The sequence below is a fragment of the Rhinolophus sinicus genome, chromosome 17, assembly GCF_057876585.1.
Source record: "Rhinolophus sinicus isolate RSI-liver-muscle chromosome 17, RSI-T2T, whole genome shotgun sequence".
Classification (NCBI taxonomy): Eukaryota; Metazoa; Chordata; class Mammalia; order Chiroptera; family Rhinolophidae; genus Rhinolophus; species Rhinolophus sinicus.
The window spans coordinates 130859377-130882714 of record NC_142517.1 but is presented as its reverse complement, the minus strand read 5'-3'; the positions used below and the strand labels follow the sequence as shown (position 1 = coordinate 130882714).

The 23338-nt window shown below is 37.4% G+C and overlaps 1 protein-coding gene and 1 pseudogene across 1 annotated transcript in view; both read left to right on the top strand.

Annotated features, from left to right (window-relative positions):
* Positions 1–19050, top strand: part of MCM6 (minichromosome maintenance complex component 6) — a 34518-nt gene extending 15468 nt beyond the window's left edge. Inside the window, exons 10-17 of the mRNA XM_019731162.3 lie at positions 145–252; positions 1782–1937; positions 4101–4229; positions 5553–5714; positions 13097–13232; positions 14371–14526; positions 16562–16701; positions 18645–19050. Of these exons, the coding sequence (XP_019586721.3) occupies positions 145–252; positions 1782–1937; positions 4101–4229; positions 5553–5714; positions 13097–13232; positions 14371–14526; positions 16562–16701; positions 18645–18761 (1104 nt within the window). The 3' untranslated portion in view covers positions 18762–19050. The remainder of the gene's footprint in view (positions 1–144; positions 253–1781; positions 1938–4100; positions 4230–5552; positions 5715–13096; positions 13233–14370; positions 14527–16561; positions 16702–18644) is intronic.
* Positions 19051–19846: 796 nt separating this feature from the next.
* On the top strand, positions 19847–20205 carry LOC148754851 (cytochrome b-c1 complex subunit 9 pseudogene; annotated as a pseudogene).
* The last annotated feature ends 3133 nt before the right edge of the window (positions 20206–23338 follow it).

The following is a 23338-nucleotide window of genomic DNA, read 5'->3' as shown; positions in this document are numbered from 1 at the left end:
ATCTTACTCTAGTCAAGGGAGTTAGGGTTGCCTACTTAGCTATCTTAGTTTAGAATATGGAAAGGTCTCTGGTGCAGACTTTGAGTTTACTTACCATTTGACACCTGAAGGGCAGTTTCTTATGCTGGATTTGTTTGGTTACAGGGTGTATGTTGTATTGATGAATTTGATAAGATGGACGTGCGGGATCAAGTTGCTATTCACGAAGCTATGGAACAGCAGACCATCTCCATCACTAAAGCAGGAGTGAAGGTACGTGCGTCCACTGCTGTCCCTCTGCATCACGCCTTAGCCTTGTGGGTTAATGTAGCTCTACAGACATTCACCTGGATAAACCGTGTTTTTTCAACATGAAATGGATAACAGCCCAGAGGATTATTAATCCAAATTATAGGTGCCATTTAGGGTACTGTGAAAATGTGTTGCTATGACGGAAAGTAGAGGGTGCTGGTGAAACTTACAGCGTTTCACTTGTCACAATTTCCACAAAGCTTCTATAAATTCTTTGATAAAGCATGTTTCCAACTGTAACAAAAAAAGTCAACAGATTATTTAAATTAAAATTGTAAGAATAGTCATATACCGCGTAATGATGTTTTGGTCAGTGGTAGACCACATATATGTTGGTGGTCCCATGAGATTATAATGGGGCTGGAAAATTCCTGTGATGATGTCTTAGTCCTTATATCTGAACGCAACACATGTTTGTGGTGATGCTGGTGTAAACATACGTACTGTACTGCCAGTTATATAAAGTACAGCACATACAATTATGTGCAGTATATAATACACTAATAAATGACTATTTACTGATTTTTTTTTTTTTTGTACTTACTATACTGCACTTTTTATTGTTAGAGTATACTCTTTCAACTTCTAAAAAAAGTTTGCTGTAAAACAGTGTGCCGTGTTACATGGGCAGCAGCCTCATACAGCTCATGTTGACCTCATCTCTCAATTGCATCATTTTCTCTCGTGCTTGATTAAATCTCGTGTTGTTTTGCACAGTAATATGCTGCACAGGCTTGTAGCCCAGGACAGTAAGTAGTCTCTACCACACAGTCTAGGTGTGTAGTGGGCTGTGCCATTGAGCTTTGTGTAAGTACACTCTGATCTTCGTACACCCACGGAATCGCCTAACCCATTTCTCAGAATGTATCCCCTTCGTTAAGCGGTGCATGACTGTACAGTATTGTAACCAACATTAGAGAGAAATCAAACTTTAAACAAACGTAATACATTCAAGTAGTTAGGGAAAATTTAAGCAGTACACTAAAATATAAAAAGAAATCTTCACCTGCAACTCCCAGCACTAATAAATACTCAGAAATATCTGCTGAATGTATGCCCCTTTTAGGAATATTTTATATACAAATAAGCATAATACAAATAGTTTTGTTCTTGCTCATTTAACTTCATAATTTTATTTTGCCAATCTTTCTATACCAACACGTATTCGACCCACTCAGCTTTTTTATTACTGCATGGCTTTCAACTGTGTGCACCCCATTTAGACACCTACAGAGTGACATTTGGGTCATTTCCAGCCTTTTGGTTACTAACAATATTGTATTAAACATCCTTGAACATACTTCTTCCTGTACCTAGCTGCAAGATAAATTCCTAACAAACAATTGCTGACTTACAGGGTGTGCACGGCATACCACCATCATGGTGTGGGAGTGCCTGTGTGCTGTGTGACAGCTTGGTGTTTTGCTTTGCATATAGTTAATTATGAATGAGATTAAACGTTATGTCACAATTTTCTCTTTTGTGGTCAGGCTACTCTGAATGCCAGGACATCCATTTTGGCAGCAGCAAACCCAATCGGTGGACACTATGACAGATCAAAATCATTGAAACAGAATATAAATTTGTCGGCTCCCATCATGTCCCGATTTGATCTCTTCTTTATACTTGTGGATGAATGTAATGAGGTAACGATGAGTTGTCGCTCTTAGCTTCCTTTGTTATTTCCAATTTGAGTAATTGAGTGAGACGAGGCTTGAAGATGTACTCCTGAACAGCTGGTGCCTGTTGTTTGCACTGAGCTTTTATTTCCCTCAGAGGGGCACAGGATTGGGCAAAGGTTTATTAAGCAACTCAAAATAAAGTCACTTGAAATGCTGATTCCACTTAATTATGTTGAGGAATATCAAGATTTTTGTTTTTGTTACTGTTTAATTCTCTAAAGGAAAAAGGAAACATTACAGTTAATTCCCAACCATACTTCTTAATATTTTGTAAGAATTTTTGTTTTATTGGGGTGGTTTTTTTTAGTAAGCTTGAAAAAAATTGGAATGCCAAAGACATTTCTTCCCCCCTGCCAATCAAGAGTCATTTGTCTTCCTGTATCTTACAAAGTTGTTACTTGTGTGTATCATCTTTTTCCCCTTAATTATATAACATTTTTAAGATTGAGTGTAAAGTTGTGGATTTACTTAGATTCTAACATTATTAGTTATTTATACTTAGACTTAAATAACATTGTAGAGCTCAGTCATGTGCACAGAAATAAATGCAAAATGACATTCTGTAAGAAATTAATATTGTAGGCTGTACTGTTCATTGCTGAGCATGGAGGCCCTACATTACATTACACACAATGCATACCTTTTGCTTACAGCAAAACTTTAAATATTTTCTAAATGAAAGCTGCCTTTCATTATGTGAATGTTTGCAGAATTTTAGGTTTTTATGTTTTGGTTTGGTGTTTTTTTTTTTCCTTCACAAATCCATGTAATTATTTCACCTACTACGCACCCCTACCCAACTTGCCCTCCATAGAAAATCAGAAGTTGTCTGATTTTCATATATATTTTTACCCCCTTCTTCCGCCTCCCTCCCCCTTACTCCAGTTCAAGCCGTTGTTTCTCAGTCTAATTGTGTAGGACACAGCTCCCTGGCCCATGCTGGTATTATGAGCCTGCGTTCCCCCCGGCTGAGACTGTCAGTCACCAGTCTGCCACTCACGGCAGCTGATGCTGGCTGCCAGCCACTCACGCTGGCCACTGGTCATTCATGGAGGCGCATGGCAGCACACAGCAGCCCATGGCAACTCACGATGGTTGCCGGCCACTCACACGATGCTGGCAGCACCCAGCAGCCCACGGCAGCTCACACCTCCAGTTGCTCACGGCAGCCCAGCTCCAGGGAGAGCTGTTGTTCACAATCTTAGCTATAGAGGGTACAGTTCACGGGCCCATGTGGGAATCGAACCGGCAACCATGGCTTTAGGAGCATGGCACTCCAACCACCTGAACCATCAGGCCAGCCCCTGATTTTCATACATTTCTGTTTGTACATGATCCATTACTTTTTTTAAAATTTTTCAATTGGAAATAGTTTCAAACTTAAAGAAAAGTTGCAAGAAATAAAATAGTGCATGTGACGTAACCTTTACTCTAGTCACATGTTAACATTTTGCCCCATTTGCTGTATCATTTGCTCTCTTTACATCTACATGTAAAGATGTTTTTTTCTGTACCATTTTAGAGTAAATTACATATTATTTTTATGATTTTTAGTTTTCTCAATGTCAAATAATTCTGTGATGATTATATAACAAGTGGCAAGATAATGTAGTGACTAAGAGCACAGACTCTGAAGCTAGGCTGTTCAAATCCTGGCTCCATTACTTACTGTGATGTTGGACAAGTTATTTAACTTCTCTGGGCCTCAGTTTACTCACCTGTAAAATAGGGATAATAATTACCTACCTCATAAGGTTTTTATGAGAGCTGCATGAGTAAATACTTTTAGACATGCTTAAGGCAATAGTGTGACATAACTGAGGGCCCTAGAAATCTTTGTTCTGTTATTGTTATTAAAGTCTGTTAATTCCTTCAGGAATATTCTTGGAGTGGGGCAAGGGTATGTGTGTGTGTGTGTGTGTATATATGTATATATGTATATATATTTAAACGTGGGTTTGAATGAAACTGGTACCAAACTTTCCTCAGAAACTTTGCACCTATGAATACATCTTTCAGTGGCACATTAGAGCTTATTTTTAGCTATAAATAATTTCTTAATGCCTGGTACAGTCTAGAGTGGATATTGCTGTGACTGATCAAAGTGGTTTCTTTGTTTTGAATTAGGTTACAGATTATGCTATTGCCAGACGTATAGTAGACTTGCATTCAAGAATTGAGGATTCGATTGATCGTGTCTATTCCCTTGATGATATCAGGAGGTATCTTCTCTTTGCAAGACAATTTAAGCCAAAGGTAACCTGTCCTGTTTGTATTGGAATAGGGAGAGCATAGTGGGTATATTAATGTGGCATTTAGACAAAAGGGTTATATGGAAAAACATTGAACCTGTACTTGTTTGGTGATTTTTTTTTTTAAGGTTGGTTTGGTTGGTTGGTCTTTTTGTTTATATTTTTAGAATAGTTTGTTTCTTTAGAGAGTTGAGAAAAGGAAATTTTAAAAATAATCTGAACAATTCCATTTCTTTTACTTGTTAGGTACTAATAAAAACTTTTTTATGGGTGAAGATTTTGAATAACCTAATAAAGTAGGACATCCTTTTATTTCAAGCATTCCTAAGATTCATAAAAATGTGTATGTGCTTAAAGCAGTAGTCTACTGGATGCTCTCATATGTTTCTCTGAGGAAAAACTTGGATTCCTGTAGGTAATTGTGAATGAACATGGATGACTGTTTTATAGTAATTGATGTAGTTCATTGGATTGAATCTGCACTGGATCCAGGATACTCACTTGGACATTTATTTTTGAAATAAACCTCCATAATGCATCTGTTTTATTTGTCATTTCCTAAACTAGAATGCGAAAAATAGATTGTGATTCTGGTTGATTCTAGAATTTTATGCTATTGTTGGCTTGACTTTTGGGAGGAGTTACCCTTAGATTTTAATTCTCCATCTTCACTTGATTATTCACAATATTGGGATTGACTCTCGCTGTCCCAAAAGAGGCTTTAGTCATTTAAAACTAAGGGTTATAGGTCACTTGTGTATAAAGAGACATTTGTTCTCCATGACTGTACCAGTCCTTCTGTGACCTTGGCATGCTTAATACGCTGAGTTCCTTGCTCTGAAAAACTAAGGATTCTTTAGTGTGCCTCACTTTGTTGTTACTCAACAAATAATATTTACTGACATAGTTGATAAATATGTGTGTGTGTGTGTATATATCTTTTTCCCAAAGATAGCATGAGTTAATTAACTGAGTTTCAAGAATAGCGCCTGAGCATTCATTCGTTTAATGAGCTCTGGCGTCTTGGGTGGAAAGATAGTACATCCTATTCCATTGCTTCAGCTTGTTACGTATCTTAGAAATGGTCATTTGCTTACATACTAATCCTGCTGCCTTCTTGCTCATTAAATTAATACATGACATTCACAGGCTTCCTGAGCATTAGTTTTCTGTTGAAAGGCATTTCAGTACTAATTCCTTGTCGTTAGTTTCAGAGTTTTGACTGTCACTTCCCCAAAGTGCCTCCGCCTGGAAGGCTCTTAACCCTGTATTTAACACAGCTCCCACCGAGTAGAAGTGCTCTGACTTCAGTGATGTTCTGGAACAGATTTCCAGAGAGTCGGAGGACTTCATTGTGGAGCAGTATAAACGTCTCCGCCAGAGGGATGGTTCTGGAGTAACCAGGTCGTCGTGGAGGATTACAGTGCGGCAGCTGGAGAGCATGATCCGTCTCTCGGAGGCAATGGCTCGAATGCACTGCTGTGATGAGGTATCAGAGTCACTGAACGTCATGGCTTATAAGCATGTTTTCCTCTTTGGTGTGGGATATGCTAGCATTTGCTGCAGATTTATTTTTATATAACTGTTGAGTGCTCATAGGATACATGTCTTAGGTATTTCTCCCTTGAAGAAGATTGCTGTCAAGCAAGTTAGGTTAATAGTAATGAAATAACCGTGCCATAGATTATAGAGTACATACAGAGGTGAGTTACTGTTAATGCCATTCATTCAAGAAAATTTTATTTAAACCCTACAACACACTAGGCCTCAGGGCTGGGGATGCAGTTATAATAATAGAGCCTGTGGCCTCAAATGGGTATGTGTAATATGTGGTTATTAAACTGTTCTCTGAATCCTGGGTTCTACAGGTACATGTCAGTGGGTACTTAGGGAGTAACTGGTGAGCAGTGTGGAACGGCATTCAAGCCTTCATCTCTGTTTCAAGCAAAGCCACCCTCCTGTTACCTAGCTTTATATATTAGATGATGTAAGGTTTTGTTTGAAAAAAGTGTTTGGCTATGTTAATGTTAATGCTATGGTTGATGAATAATTTACAGAGGAAAATGTATAGCTTTGACGTTTATGTATATATATATCCTTATTGACCGTCCCTCTCAAGGTAAAGAACATTTCTGTCCCTAAAAGTTCCCTGTTGCCCTTTTTCAGCCTTAGCCCACTTCCCAGAAGTGACCACTGTTCTGACTTCAATCACCAATTTCTATTCCATAGATTCACTTTTTTGGCTTTTTTAATTTTTCAAATTCCCCGATAGGGTGCTTTACTGTTTACAAAGTACTTTCACACTAGCTCATTTAATATTCTTTGATTGACCTGACATTTAACGGACATCTTTGTGGGATAAGAGATGAATTAGAGCCGCTGCCTTCCTTCCAATGCCGATAATGTGGAGGAGCAAGACGTATTTAATTAAGCATGTGAACTATAGGAGGGTGGATATTATGATGGAGTGTCACCAGCAAAGAGAGAGTACAGAGATCAATTAATTATTTCCTAAAGAATGAGGAGGGTTTAGGGAGGTGCCAACATTTAAACCTGATTACTGAAGGGCATGTAGGATTTTGATAGGCAGTTTTAAAATGAGTGAGAGTGGAAAGTTTAGCAAGAGCATAGGGTATCCGGCAGAATATAGTGGAATCTGCAGAAAAGGAATAGGTTGTGGAGGGAAATCTTAACACGTTGCGTACGGCGGGGTTTAAATCCCTCGTTAAGATTCTCGTGATCCGTACGCAACGTGTTAAACCATGCTAACATTTGTATGTTTTTTTCCCCCATTGCGATGTTTCCTGAGTGTCATTGAACTGAGGAGTCTTGGGAACCTTTTTTTTTTTTAAAGGCACAGTTTACAGTGGCCCATGCGGGGATCAAACTGGCCACCTTGGTGTTATTAGCACCAACCTCTAACCAGCTGAGCTAACCGGCACCCCTTCTTGGGAATCTTTAATAGATTTTTCTTTCTCTCCTTTTTTTTGGTCTTTAAATAGGTAGCAAATCCACGATATGAAAATAAACACACACATGTATATGCATATATACACAAATATATTTTCTGAGTGAAATTGAGTATGTTTACATGTATTTAAGAGCCTTTCTATCTTTATGATCATATTCTTTGTGTATTTTTTATTTATTGTTTTACTAATCCTTCCCTTCTGTAAGATTATAAATGAATTCTCTCAGGATTTCCTCATGCTCTTAAATGTTTTTGTTGTGTGTACTTAAATCTTTCAAACATTTGGTATTTATTATGCTGTAAGATGTAGGTATGAATCACTTGATTCTTTTTCAGCTAGTTTCCTAGTTGTTCCAAAGCCACTTATTGAACAATCCATCTTTTCCGCGCTGATTTGGTGTGCCATTATTATATATTAAACTCTTGGATTTGTTAGGATCTCTTTCTGGACTTTCTGTTCGCTTCCACTGGTCTGTCATTCTCCTCCTGCATTAGTACCACAATATGTTAATCAATGGGGCTTTATATTTTCAATGTACAGCTAGTTCCACTGCATTATTCTTTTTTGGCTGTTATGAATTTAATGATCAGCTGACTTAGTTTTTAAAAATAATTATCAATATTTTTATTGAAAGAACATTAAATTTATTAATAGGGAGAATTAACATCTTTATGATGGTTTTTTCCTATCCAAGAAAACAGTATAGCAGTTAGAATCTAGGTTATGCTGCTGTAAAAATCTCAGCCATTTTAAACAGAAATTCTTTTTTACTCATGCTACATGTTTACTTATGTCAACACGGGGCTCTTCATGTCATTCCGATTCAGGCTGATAGAAGGCTCTTTTTTGACATACGCTTCCTTGATCACAAAAGGTAGAGAAAAGAAAAGATGGTGAATCACATGCCTTCTCTTAATCTTCTGTCTAGAAATGACACACAGCACTGCTGCTCACATTTCATTGATTAATTAACACGGCTGTGCCTAAATCCAAGTGGATCAAGATGTGCCTTCCTGTTGATTGCCTAGAATGAGAGAAGCAAACATTTGTGAGCAGCACTGATGACTGCCACAGCCGTCAATGTCTTTCCACTTAAGCCTTCTTTTGTTTCATTTAGTAGATTTTAAACTTTTCTTCATATAGTTTTTGCATATTTCTTACTGAATTTATTATTTTATATTTTTCCCTTTCGGGTTTTGAAGGTGGACTTTTTTCTTTTTTTTCTAACTGGTCATTGTTTGTATATATCAACTATTGATTTCTGTATGCTAGTTTTGTACCTTACTGACATCTTTTATTGTTTGTAGTAATTTTTCAGTGAATCTCTTGATTTTCCAGATACTATTCTTATCTGCAAATGATATAATGGCATATGTTCTTCTTTCCAGTCTTAATGAAAAATAAACTTTATTTTAATCTTTTCCCATTTTCTCCACTAATTTACTTTACTTTGGCTTTTTCAATTGCAGTACAATGTGTAATAATAATAATAACAACATTGGGCCATTTTTTTCTTGGCCTCTGTGGCTGAGATATGTTTTTATCAATAGGAAATAGACATTTAGTATTCCTATTTTGAATGTTTTTAGCAAGAAGATTGTTTTACCAGATGTCTTTTCAGTGTCTATAGAGTTAATCATGATTTTTTCCCTCCTTGATCTATTCATGTGGAAAATAAACTTACAGACTTTCTAATATCAAGCCATCCTTGAATTTCTGGAATAAATCCTACTTGGTCTTTTAATGCAGCTGGCTTCTATTTGCTGTTATTTAGAATTTTTAAAACAATGGTCAAAAATGAAATTGTCTCTAGGTGTTTTTGTTTGTTTTTGCAGTCTTTGTTTTGGAACCATAGTTATTTCCTGAAAAAATTTTGGAAGTTTTCCCCTTTTTCCTCTAAAACAGTTTTCTGTTATATTGAAATTGTTTTCAATTTTATAATAAGAATTCTCAAAACCTTCTGAGTCTGGTATAATTTTGGTTCATGGTTTTTAATTTCTGCCATGGAAATCAGTCTTGTTTAGATTTTCTATCTCTTCTTGAGTTGGTTTTGGTAAGCCAAATTTTCCTGGAAAATTATCCACTCTTAAGAGTTGTTTAATAGTTTATTAATGTCGATTTAGAATGTGTTTTTTGTTTGCTTGTTTTAATTTTCTTACATTGTGATAAGAAAATAATGTGTTTCTAATTTAGGTTGTGTTTTTCTGGAATTTATGGATGCTTTCTTTGTAGCCTGATGCCAATTTTCATAAATGTTCTATGGGAACTTTAAAGAAAGGCCTAGTGTCTGTTTACAATATACAAATTGTGTGTATGCGTGTGTGTGTGTGTGTGTGTGTGCGCGTGTACACACTGGGGGTGCCAAAAAAATGTATACTCATTTCAAGAGATGGTCAACGTTGGTCAATGCTGCTCAAGCAGTAGTTCGCCGTAATCAGAAGCGTCTGGACACTGATGGTAACCACTTTGAGCATCTCTTGTAATTGCAGAAGTCAAACGTGACTTGTATTCATCTTTTGTAGTATATTGAATATTATAATTAATAGTTTTTTCATTTTTTAAAATGTGCATACATTTTTTGGCACCCTCGTGTGTGTGTGTGTGTGTGTGTGTGTGTGTGTGTGTGTGTAAAGGGGGAGATTACCTTATGTTATATAGGCCTTCTGTTTCTTATAGATTTTTTGGTCTGTATCTTCTCTAAATTGAGACTTAAATTAAGTCTTAATAGCTTTTATTTCTCTACCAATAATGTAATTATTGTCTCTGTATTCGTCTATCCTGTAATTTCTGCATTAATATTGTTGCTCTCTTAACTGATATATGTATTTTCATTGTGATTTGTACCCTCTAACTTTAGTGTGTGCCTTTGTCTCATTGATGCTTGTTGGCATGAACTCCACTTTCTTTGTCTGGTATACCTTGCCTAACATTTTACTTACTGGCATTTCCCAATAAGTTTAAGTGTATCATATATATACATATACATATGTATATGTGTGTGTATATACACACACACAGAACATGGAGTTGTTTATTGACTCAAATGGAACATCTTTTTGCTTTTAATACATAAGTTAAACCCATTTATATTTATATTTAGTGGTGTGAGAGGTTTATTTTGTTTTTTCTTTTTATAGTTGAAAAGATTTTTCATTATGTGACCTCTTTGCTTTTGCTTATACATGCAGTTTGCTATTCAGAAAGTTTGCGTTTTATTTTAGTGGTAACTTTTATTATTACAGCTTGATATTATGCCCTTAGTTATCTATTGGTTCCCTACTGTGAACGGTGATAAAATTAGTATATTTTATATTTCCGACTCCCCTCCCTGTCAACCCCGAGTTTAGTAAATAATATCTTAATGTTTACCGTTTTGCAGTCAGATATGTTTATCTATCACTTGATTTACCATATTTTGACTCATCTATTACAGAAGAGAGGCAATCAGCAAATTTATTTCTCTGGTCTTCCTGTTCTCTTCCATTCCCTTCCCATTGTTATTCGTTAATATTACTTATCTTCAGTGCATATACCATTTCAGTTGTGTTCTGTTACTCTTAATTCCCACATTAGTTTTAGTTTTGTAGCTAAATATATGCAAGGTTCAGTGGAGATTATTTTGCCTTGATTTCCTAATCCATCTCTTGGCTGATTAAAATTTGCCCTTTTTTAAGAAGAGTTTGATGAAAGTAATAAAAAGACATTCGTGAGAATAATATTCTCTTAGTGTTATGTTCAGCATGATTTATTTGTAGCTTTTCCCTGAATGACGGTTTGGCTTGATGTACAACCTTTGGCACATACTTTCTTTTCTGTGAATTTTTCCACTGTATCCTGACATTAACTGTTGCTATGGGGAAATCTGAGGCCAGCCGTTGATAGTTAATTTTTCTCCCATAAATAACTTGATCTTTTTCTTTTTCCAAAGTATTCTTTGTTTAGTTGTATAGACCACTACGTTTACTAGAATATGTCTTGATATTGACTAAATAACTTAAAGTTTCCTTGAATTTAGCATATTTAAAAAAAAAGACCGCTGTACTGGGTTTATCTGTTGTTATCTGTAGATTTAGAGAGACTGTTGGTTATTTGTAAAAGGCCTTAAAGCAATCCCCCCCAAAACATAGACATTTCATTTTTCTTTTAAGTAAGCTTTTTTGTTAAAGCAAAATATACATGCTGAAAAATGCAAAAATTACAAGTGTACAGCTTATTTTTTAACTTTAGTGAACATACCTGTGTAACCTATACCCAGATCAGGAAGTAGAACATTAATTACTGAACTCCAAAAGCCTCCCTTTCTGTTTCCTCACAATTATTATTACCCTTCACTAAAGATAACCATTATTCTTTTTCTCTGTTTTTAATGACTACATGGTACTCTAACCATTCTCTACTGATGGTTAATTAGGTTGTTTTCAACTTTTTTTCCAATTGTGGTTAAAAACACATAACAAAATTTGCCATCATAACCATTTTTAAATGTACAGTTCAGCAGTGTTAACTATATTCATATCGTTCTACAATAGATCTCTAGAGCTTTTCCATCTTGCAAAACTGAAACTACCCATTGAACACGATCTCCCCTGGTAACCACCATTCTACTTTCTAGTTTGGCTACTTTAGGTACCTCACAAGTGGAGTCATAGTGCTATTTGTCTTTTTGTAACTGGTTAATTTCACTTAGCATAATGTCCTCAAAGTTCATCCATGTTGTAGTCTGTGACAAGATTTACTTTTTTAAGACTGAATAATGTTCCATTATATGTATATACCACATTTTCTTTATCCATTCATCCGTCAATGGATATTTAGGTTGCTTCTATCTCTTGGCTATTGTGAATAATGCTCTAATGAATATTCTTTGTTTTAGATATTTTATCAGATATAATTTGCATGTATTTTCTCCTATACTTTAGGTTGCTTCATTGATTGTTTCCTTTGATACTCAAGTTTTTGAATTGGCTAGAGTGTCATTTGTCAATTTTATTTTTTGTTTCCTGTGCTTTTGATGTCATATTTAAAACTCCATTGCCAAATCCAATGTCATGTAGCTTTTCCTCTGTTTTCTTATAGATGGTTTTAGAGTTTTAAGTCTTTAATCCATTTTGAGTTGATTTTTCTATATTGTGTAAGGCAAGCATCCAGCTTCATTCTTTTGTATATGATATCCAGTTTTCTCCACACCTTTTGTTAAAGAGACTGTCTTTCCCCAATGGGTGATCTTGGCACCCTTGTTAAAGACTGTTTGACCATATATGTGAGGATTTAAGGTTAACCATTATTCTGACTTCTGTCACCTTAGTTTTTTCCTGCTTCTACAGTCTATACAGTGCAGTCATAGAATATGTTCTCCCTTGTGTCTGGTTTCTTTCATACAGCATTAACACTAAGAGAATCATCTGTAATTTGTGTAGCCATAGTTTGTTTTAATGATAATCTATCAATGAATGTATCACAATGATCTACCCATTCTTCTGTCAAGGGACATTTAGATAGTTTCCAATTTGGGTTCTCATGGGATATACATGTCTTTTGTTCAGTATGATGTGTATATGTGTACATTTCTGTTGGGTATATATACCTAGGAGTGGAATTGTTGGGTCATAGGTTGTACATGTGTTCAGTTTAGTAAAGACTGCCAAAACAGTTTTCCATATGGTTATATCAATTTATATTCTCATCAGCAGTGAATAAAAGTTGTTCTGCATTCTCCCCAATACTCGATATTGTTGGTCTTTTGAGCCATCCTGGTAAATTTATGGTACTACCATATTTTATGTGTGTGAGAGGGAGAGTGTGAGAAAACCATAATACCACTGTAATTTCCTATGAAGAAAATCTGTTTGGTATATCAAGGGGATTGACTTAACAATTTACCTCATCTTGATTGGTTTAGGTCCAGCCTAAACATGTGAAGGAAGCTTTCAGGTTACTAAACAAATCAATCATCCGTGTGGAAACGCCTGATGTCAATTTAGATCAAGAAGAAGAGGCCCAGATGGAGGTAGATGAGGGACCAGGTGGCATCAATGGTGAGATGTTTGTCCTTATGACTGTTCTGGAATTAGGGACTAGATGTTCTCTGAGATGTCATGGTAAAAATGCACTAGTGGATGGTTTTGAAGTTTACATATGTAGCAAAAGAGAAAAAATGGATATTGAATTGTATGAACGGTTTACAAGTTAAAATTCAACTAGTTGATATAAAATATATACGCTTAAAAGACAAAACACACCAAAGTGGTGAGAGTGGCCTTATGAGGTGTGATCAAAAGATATGGTGAATGTTTAAATAAATTTATTACAGTAAAAGACACATTGCCATTAATAGCCCTCAAAATACTCCCCCTTGCTTCGAACACACTTATCCCATCATCCTTGCCACTTTCTGAAGCAGTTCTGGAAGTCCTCTTTTGAGTGTCTTTACTTCATTCTCCATCTTGACAACGCTCTGTGTCACACATCACTTCTGATACGGCAATTTCTGTGCAATGAAAACATTACGGTGTGTCCTCGTCCCCCTTATTCACCAGATCTGGCACCGTGCAACTTCTAGTTCTTCCCTAAAGTCAAAGTGACCGTGAAAGGAAAACATTTTGAATCGATTTAGGACGTGGAGGTAGCCACGACAGCACAACTAAAGACACTCACAAAAGAGGAATTCCAGAACTGCTTCAGAAAGTGGCAAGAACAATGAGATAAGTGTATTCAAAGCAAAGGGGAGTATTTTGAGGGGGATTAATGGGAATGTGTCTTTTACTGTAATAAATTTTTTTTAACTTAAACATTCACCGTATAGTTTGATCACACTTCCTAATTCCCCAGCCTTATTTATATTGTTATTTTGCTTTTGAATTAAAAACATTTTCTTGAGTATATTAAAACCAAAAAATTCGAATTTAAAAATTTGTGGATAATATTGCAAATGCACTTTTACATTATGAAATCTATATCTCTCATTCTTCCCATTCCTTCCAAATTAGTTTGTCTTCACTAGTGGCATTTACAAATTTGCTTTTAATTTTTATTTGTAAAAATTTTAAATACTGAGTATACCTCTGTGCCTGTTTTGAAATTGGTATTAAAATACAGGTAGTATATTTATAAACATTTGATAAGGGAGTGTTGGAGGCACAGGAAGAAGATTCAGGTGGTTGATGTTTCACTTAGGTCATGCTGACAGCCCTGCTCCTGTGAATGAAATCAACGGCCACGGTGAAGACATAAACCAAGATTCTGTGCCAAAAGCCTCCTTAAAACTGGGCTTCTCCGAATACTGCCGAATCTCCAACCTTATTGTGCTTCACCTCAGAAAGATGGAAGAAGGTGAGGTTCTACCTAGTGTGTGTGGCTCATGTGCTCAGTCATTTACGTGAACTATATTCACATAAACCACCTCTGATGGCTGAAAATTGTGTTTGGTCGGAAGAGATGATGAATTTTTAGACAAGCTCACTTTGGCAAAGATCTGCAGGTATCAACATATCTACCAGCTGGGACATTTCCCCACCAGTTTGTTGTCAGACAAAGGTTTATGATTTATTATTAATGTTCTTGGCCAGTTTTAATAGTTTTAAAGCATAATTTGGGGTTTGATAACATAAGATTTAAATGTTACTACAGATGCAAAATCACTATTCCTTACAATGGCTTTATTTAAAATGTATGAACTCCTAGGGTATTTATATTTCATAGGCAAGTAATTGAACTCAGAATACTCTGTCAGCATAAGTACAATGAAGTAAAACCTTCATTTCTCCACAGGTAAAGTGTGATATCTGGACACTAGTACATTTCTTAACCCTTACTGCTTTATCTGCTATTCCAAGTTTATCAACCTATAGTTAGCCACAAGGCAGAAGGAAAAATTATGAAATCAAGGAATCGTGCTTAAAACTTTAATTTGGTGGTGAAGCATCAGGTCATTCTTTAAAAGTTCCAATCTGCTGGCCTTCAGATTCTGTCAACAGTGTCTCATCTGATGGAGTAAAAGAACGCCGAGATTGTCTTCGCTTACTAAAGATCAGAGCTCTGTAATTTCTGCCCTCATTTTCCTGAGAACTATGGACCAGTGAGAGGGAGGAGAGAAGGCAGTAAAGAGGCCAATGGGACAAACAGATTTTACCTCTACTCCCGCCTCACATAAAAAGATTTGGGAGCTCACATGTTCTTGTGTTCACATTTACACTTCGTTATTATTCTCTTTCTCTCTCATGCAACTAAGTTTTCAGCATGGCAGACCATTGATGGGGTAAAGATATGATTAGCACCCAGACACTGCATTCCATAGATAAATTCTAGGTCTTCTTCCTTTCCTTAAAAAGAAGAAAGACTGTTCACCCAGCCACGTAAGTTACTAGTTCTCAGTCTTAAGGTAGACAGCTGTTCTTTAGTCCAGTATGAGGGAGCACAACTTTAAACCAAGGAGGTCACTTAGGAAGAAACATTTGGGCAAACCACTGAAGTTTCAGTACAGCAGGTCCTCAAATAATGCCGTTTAGTTTTATAACATTGATCAGATGCCATAGGAACTTCAACTCCTGTTTCTATCAATTAGCCTATGGTAAAATTGGTTTCATTGTATAATGCGTCATTTTGCTTAAAGTTGCAAAATCTATCAGTGATCTTGAATGCTTACTACGCAACCATAATAAAACTTCAAAGGCGTTATTATCAGTAAAGCTAGAATTTTCTTATTTTGACGTTGCATTTTAGTAGCAATTGCTAGAATCAAGACTAAGTAGAATTTTATTATACTTTATTTCTATGATAGTTGTTATCCAGGTTCCAACTATTCTTGTGAATTTAGAGTTCTTTGGACTCCAAGAAGCAGTCAGTTCAGTCAGCATGGATAGATCTTGTTGGAATAAATTGTTAATTTTTATTTTTTTGAGTGAATACCCATGGATGTTAGTTCTCAGCTGACCTCACTTCCATAAAGTCTTCCTTTTTCCAAAGAGGAAAAGGTATATTTAAGAAGTTTTGCTTGGTGTTATTTCATTCCTAGTTTATGCTTCAATTGCTGTTGGCAAACATTCTTACACGTAAAGCATAAGAAGGTGAAGGAAACACCTTCATACTTTGAAGTCTTAGTAGCTTTAAGAAACTTGTTTCTTATAATCTATTTGATTCGATTTTTCTTTTCAGGATAAAGTCAGGCATACTGTCATACAAGTAATATGACAAGTTATTTCAGACTTATGTTGGAATGTTGCAAACCTTATTTCAGCAGATGTACTTGCTGACTTGTTGATGTTTATCTAATCTGTACATTATCTTGTGTATGCAAACCCCAAGGATTGACAATACAATTTGCTAGAAAGATAATTTAATCCTTTTAAATTGTATTTTTTTGTTGCAGAAGAGGATGAATCGGCATTAAAGAGGAGTGAGCTTGTTAACTGGTACTTGAAGGAAATTGAATCAGAAATAGATTCTGAAGAGGAACTTATAAATAAAAAGAGAATCATAGAGAAAGTCATTTATCGACTCATCCACTATGTACGTACAGAACTTGCTTGCCTGGGTATTAATGAGGGAGGGAGCTCATGCCTCATATCTGTGTAGGTTCATTAGATGTTCATTTATTTTGAATCATTGGGGTCTAGTCAGAATTGTGATTTGTAAAAGTTAACAGCAATTAATTGACTTATTTCCTCTGCTAAAAAAAAAAAAGCAAAATGTAAGTTATATCTAGGGAGGTGGATTTAGGGTCTTCTTATTTGAGTGTTTTTAATCTTTCTATTGCCATTACCGTAAACCTTCAAACATCCTGACCACTATTACCTATTTTCTACGTTTCATCTTCCTCATATGCTTACCTCTGTTACCCAGCTTACATTCTGTGGTCCATCCCAGTCATTGTTCTTTTCTTTTACTTTCAACTTCATTCACTCTTTGTTTTACTTGCAAAACTCGAGCCTTGGTTAAATTTAATTCTTTGTACCTATATCCAAGCACTTAAAAGTATCTGGGCACATACAGCCGTGTGCCCGTTCTTATTTAAATTCATGACCACATATCTCAAGTAGATACTTCTATCTTATCGACCTCACAGTAGCACTGCCCTATGCTATTACTTTTCCCTAGTCAATTCATTCTCCTACTGTCTTAACACGTTGCGTACGGATCACGAGAATCTTCACGAGGGATTTAAACCCCGCCGTACGCAAGGTGTTAAAGGACCATTTCATGCATACTTTCTCTACTCAAATCAATTGGCCAGTCTCAGTATTCAACCTGTCAGTATTTGTCACAGTTGATCACTCCTTCTAGAAATATTATGTTTACTTGGCTTCTGAGTCAACATATTCTCCTGGGTCTTCTCCCATCTCACTGGTTATTACCTCTTAGTCTCTTTTTCTGAATCTTTCTCTTGTCACTTTTTAAATGGAGTATTGTGCTCAGTCCTCAAACCTCTTTTCTATTTACATTCACTACCTAAGTGATCTTATTTGGTTCTGTGAACTTAAACCCAGCTGCTGATGACTCGCCAGCTTTCAACAGGGATCAGTGTAAGATAAAATGACCCATGCAAGAAATCCACATTGGGACACATTATGAAATAACTGATCTAAACTGGTACTACCTTTTTACGTTCGACTCACTGGCTGAGCTAACTCAATGCAAAAGACTAGAGAACTTGTACTGCCTGATTAAATGTTCTTCCTGTGAGGGTATTATTAGTACACAGAGTGCTTGAAAGTGTCCAGTCCCTCTTAGTGTCATTAGTGGTCTTTCTGTGGGACTTTGCCACACCTCTTAGAATCAAATAACTATTTCTTGAGTTCCTCCATATGAGCTTGGCTAAGAGTTCTCATTTGTGGACATTTTAAGCTGACTCATAGGTACATCATAGGCTTGAAATCTAACAAGATTTTTGAGCCACATGACATGTTCTTTTATTTATTAGCTCATAGATAAGAATGAAAATTTTTTCATGTTAATTATCTTTAGATTCTACTTCTAAATGAATGGATGGTAAATGAAAGAGTTCAGTGGCCAGTAATTAAAATTAGCATAATACTAAGTAAAACTAAACACTTTTGTCAGAGTGATAAACAGAATGATGAACATATTTATCAGAGGATTTTAAATAATCTTAAACTTCATGTATTATGTTCTTTTTTGAAATTATATTTACACGTACTTGATGTAATATGCCAGGAAATCTTAATAAAATCACAACGTCTGTTCAGCTTACTTATATATTTCTTAATTTTTTTAAAGGAGGCTTATGGTGTCAAAAGATCTACCTAATGGGAAGGGGGTTTATCAGAACCTTGATAATGGTTTTAAGCTTTAGTCCTTTTTCTCGGAGTTTCTGGAGGGGAAATGAAAGAAATTGCTGGTAGCAAGCACTCAGAAGAAAGCTCAAGGCCTGTGTATCTGGGCATTTTTATAATACAGCTGGAAACCTGAGAACAAATGTTTGTGTTTCACAGGATCATGTTCTAATTGAGCTCACCCAAGCTGGATTAAAAGGCTCCACAGAAGGAAGTGAGAGCTATGAAGACGATCCCTACTTGGTAGTTAACCCTAATTACTTGCTTGAAGATTGAGGTATTGAAAATAACCAGAGAAACAGTGTCCCTCTGCCTCCTGGCCTGGAGTCTGAATGGAGCTCTAGCAGCAAGAGAAATGTTTTTGGGAGCAATGCTACATGAGGATTTATTTTTGAGGAACAAGAACCAAATTGATGGTCCTATGTGTTACATTTCTGTCATATGCTTTTAAGTCCATTAATGACTTTATGTATGTGGTATCTTACTTGGAAGATAACTTTTGAATTGCTAACTACTACTTTTTTTCATCAGAATAAAGTAACTTGTTCGGAAGTTATCTACTGGATTTATTTCTACTGTACTGGAATTATTGCTTCCATCTACTTGTGAATATGAGTCTTTCCCTTTTACTTTTAAACTGGGGCAAGAGGTTGGAAGTATGACGTGGTAAGCCTTCAGGATTAGGTTCCTGTGAGGAGGAGTCCTTATTAGAATTAGTATGAAGGCTAAGGGGGCCTTTTAAGTTTATTGTACTTTTTTGGTTAATAGTTGCTTTAACTTCTGTGTGCTAAGATTTGTTTTCTGTCTTTCTTTTTAAAGAGAAATGTGTCATTTTCTATATTAAAAACCATCACCGAATTTTATGGCTTTCTTCCAAGTAAAAGTTATTACTGTTTATGATACTAACTCCCTGAGACTTAGTTATGATCAGTAAGTTGATGATGTAGCAGTTCCTATTGTTGTAGCTTTTAACAACAGATAGCTTCTGGGGCCTGCAGGACCAGTTGGGAATGTTTATATGTGGTATGTGAGTTAGTAACTGGCAAGGTAGGGTGAGGGGCACTGGAAATGGATAAAGTTGCACAGTTAGCAGATGCAGGGTTATAAACTCCTTCAAAATTATGTTCCTGAGGATTTCCAGCTAAGATGATGGAGTAGGTAAACGATGTGCTCACCTCCTCCCAGGACCACATCAGTTACAACTAAACTACAGAACACCCATCATTGAGATTCTCCTGAAGTCTAGCTGAACAGAAGCCCTACAACTAAGGGCATACAGAAGAAGCCACCTTGAGAATAGTAGGAGGGTCAGAGGCACAGAACTGGTTGTGACCATTAAAAATTGGGAGGAAGGGAGAAACATGGTGGTCCTGAAGTTAACTGGGAGGTTGTACTCCCTGCTGTTCCGTAGAACCTCCACCTTCACCCTTATCATCGCTGTGGGCACCATTTTTCCAGCAAGCCTTCGATCAAGGCACAGACTTGATGTATGAATACATCAACCAGGGGCTGTGGAAGCACATCAAGCATAAGTATAAGAACCATTAGTTCCTCGGAGGCCCCCCCATCCAGGCCAGAAGGACCAGGTCCATCCACCAGCTGTTTGCCCCAAGCCAGGGCCTCAGCTTAAAGATGTTCACATCACTTTTCGTGGACCACCTTTAGCTGTTGGCAAGAAATGGCTTCACCTGACAGACTCTCTAACTTCTGCTATGTTTGAAGTATGTTTAGTCAGAGGCATCAGCAAGTGAATATAAATTGTCCTTGAAAAAAAAATTGGGAGGTATATTGGCTGCAGAGATACCCTCTGGAGAAGTGAGGGGTCCCAGCCCCACAGCAATCTCCCCAGCTCAGAGTTCCAGTGCCAGGGAGAGAAGTCCCCATAACTTCTGGCTGTGAAAACCAGCCGAGACTGTGGCTGAGACAGGGTGGTTGCACTCCCAGGTGTTCTTAAAGGGGCCCCATACGGCCTTACTTGATGATGGACTCACTCACTCTGAGCAGCCGCTCAAAAGGTGTCAGGGGCATATGGGGAGGAACTGAATTGTCTGGCTTCAGAGTGAGTGCTGGAGGGGCAGCTCTCTCCCAGAGAGAGGAGCTGGCAGAAGCCATTGTCTTTGTTGAGCCCTCACCCCTCCCAGCATGCAGACGCAGGCAGACCCCATATCTGAGTCGCCATCAAACTGGTTATCATCTTTCAGTTGCCCCACCCAACATTCAGGCATACCCAAGCCATTTCCAGTGGCTTTTCTGTGCAACCTACCTATCTTATGCTGCGGACTTTCATAAAATCTCTGAAATTTTTCATAAAAATCTCACAAAACCCAAACAAGTAGCATCTGGCTTTGGCGTGTCCTGTACTTCAGGGTTTAGCTGCCCTAAACCCTGGCACAGCAACAGCCAACTTCAGTTCCCAGATTGGCCTCTCGAGGCAACTCTAAGCCTAGTGCAAGCAGCAGCCATCTGCAGGTTACTTAGTGGCTCATACCAGGTGGCCCAGAGAAAGTCATGGGCTGCAGCTAAACTTGGCCTACAGCAGGTCTCCTCCCAGAAGGCCGCAGGGCTGGCACTCCTGGTGACCTGCTTCGGACTAAGCCGAAGCATCACCTGGCAGTCTCCAAAGACTGCACCCAAAGGCAGACTGGGCAGGCACCAGAGCCCCGCTAAAGCGAACCCTGCTCTGTAGGGTCAGCCGTTGCACCAAAGCTCCTCCACTGTAGTCATGACCAGCCTCGATCAATTCCTCTCATTGATGTGCAAATAGCAACCAAGGCTAAGCTACAACAGGAGGGCACACACAACCACACAAGGAACACACCTAGAACACCCGGCTCTGGTAACCAGGGAAACTGCACCATTGGGCTCATAGGGCACCTACTACATAAGGCCACTCTACTAAGACCAGGTGGCGTAGCAGCCCTACCTAATACATACAGGCAAACACAGGGAGGCAGCCAAAATGGGGAGACAAAGAAACGTCTCAAAACAGAGCAAAGCTCCAGAAAAAACTAAGCAAAATGGACACAAGCAATCTACCAGATGCAAAGTTCCAAATACTGGTTGTAAGGATGTTCAATGATCTCACGGAGAATTTCAACAAAGAGGAAACAAAAATGGAGTTAGAAAACCAAAAAAGAACCAGTCAGAAATAAAGACTACAAAAACTGAAATGAAGACATTAGAGGGAATCAACTGTAGATTAGACGAAGCAGAGGATCAAATCAGCAATTTAGAAGATACGGTAGCAGAAAACAATCAGGACAGCAAAAAGAAAAGAATCCAAAAGACTGAGAGTTTAAGGGGCTTCTAGGATAACAACAAGCATATCAACATTAGCATCATAGGGTACCAGAAGGAGAAGAGAGCAAGGAATTGAAAATCTATTTGAAGAAATAATGACTGAAACTTCCCTAACCTGGTGAACGAAATGAATATTCAAGCCCAGGAAGCACAGAGTCCCAAACAAGATGAACCCAAAGAGGCCCATATCAAGACACATAATTAAAATGCCAAAGGTTAAAGACAAATCTTAAGAGCAGCAAGAGAAAAGCAATGAATTACCCACTAAGGAGCTCCCATAAGACTCAGCTGATTTCTCAACAGAAACTTTGCAGGCCAGAAGGGATTGGCACGACATATTCAATGTTATGAAAAGAAGGACATATAACCAAGACTACCCAGTAAAGTTATCATTTAGAATCAAAGGACAGATAGTTTCTCAGACAAGAAAAAGCTAAAGGAGTTCATCACTACCAAACCACCAGTATTACAAGGAATCTTAGAGGGACTTCTTTAAGACCGGGGTGGGGGGGGGTATATTAAAAATATGAATAATAAAATGTCTATCAACAATTACTTTAAATGTAAATGGATTAAATGCTCCAATCAAAAGATAGGGTGGCTGAATGATAAGAAAACAAGACCCTTACACATACTGCCTACAAGAGACTCACCTCAGATCAAAAGGCACACAGAGACTGAAAGTAAAGGGATGGGAAAAAGACATTTCATGAAAATTGAAACAAAAAAAGCTGAGGTAGAAATACTTATAACCAGACAAAATAGACTTTAAAACAAAGGCTACAACAAGAGATAAAGAAGAAACCAGTAATCCCACTTCTGGATATTTATTCTAAGAAACCAAAAATGCCTCTTTGAGGGGATGAGTGCATCCATATGTTCATTGCAGCATTGTTTACAATGGCCAAGATGTGGAGGCAGCCTGGGTGTCTATCAGTGGGTGAATGGATAAAGAGTAGGTGGTACTTATATACAATGGAATATTGCTCGACCATGGATGGAAATGGGTTCTTGTCATCTGTGGCAGCATGGAGGGACCTGGAGGGTATTGTGCTGAGTAGAATATGTCAGACAGAGAAAGAGATGCAATGTGATTTCACATATGTGGAATCTAAATAAAAAAATAGAAGCTAGCTCATAAATACAGGGAATATTTTGATGGTTGCCAGATGGGAAGGGGATTGGGGGTGAGTGAAAAGGGGAAGGGATTAAGAAGTACAAATTTGCTGTTACACAGTAGTCATGGGGTGTAGGGTACAGCATAAGGAATATAGTCAATACTGTAGTTACTATGTATGGTGTCATGGGTACTATATTGGTGTGATGGGCGGCTGGTTGGGGAGCAGGGTGAAAAAGGTGACGAGATTAAGTACAAATTGATAGTTACAAAATAGTCATAGGGATGTAAAGTAAAGCATAGGGAATATCGTCAATAATATGGTAATAACTACAGGGGTTGCAAAAAAAATGTATACAAGTAAACACTTTGGTCAACGTTACTCAAGCAGTAGTTCGCCTTAACCAGAAGTGTCTGGACGCTAATGATAACCACT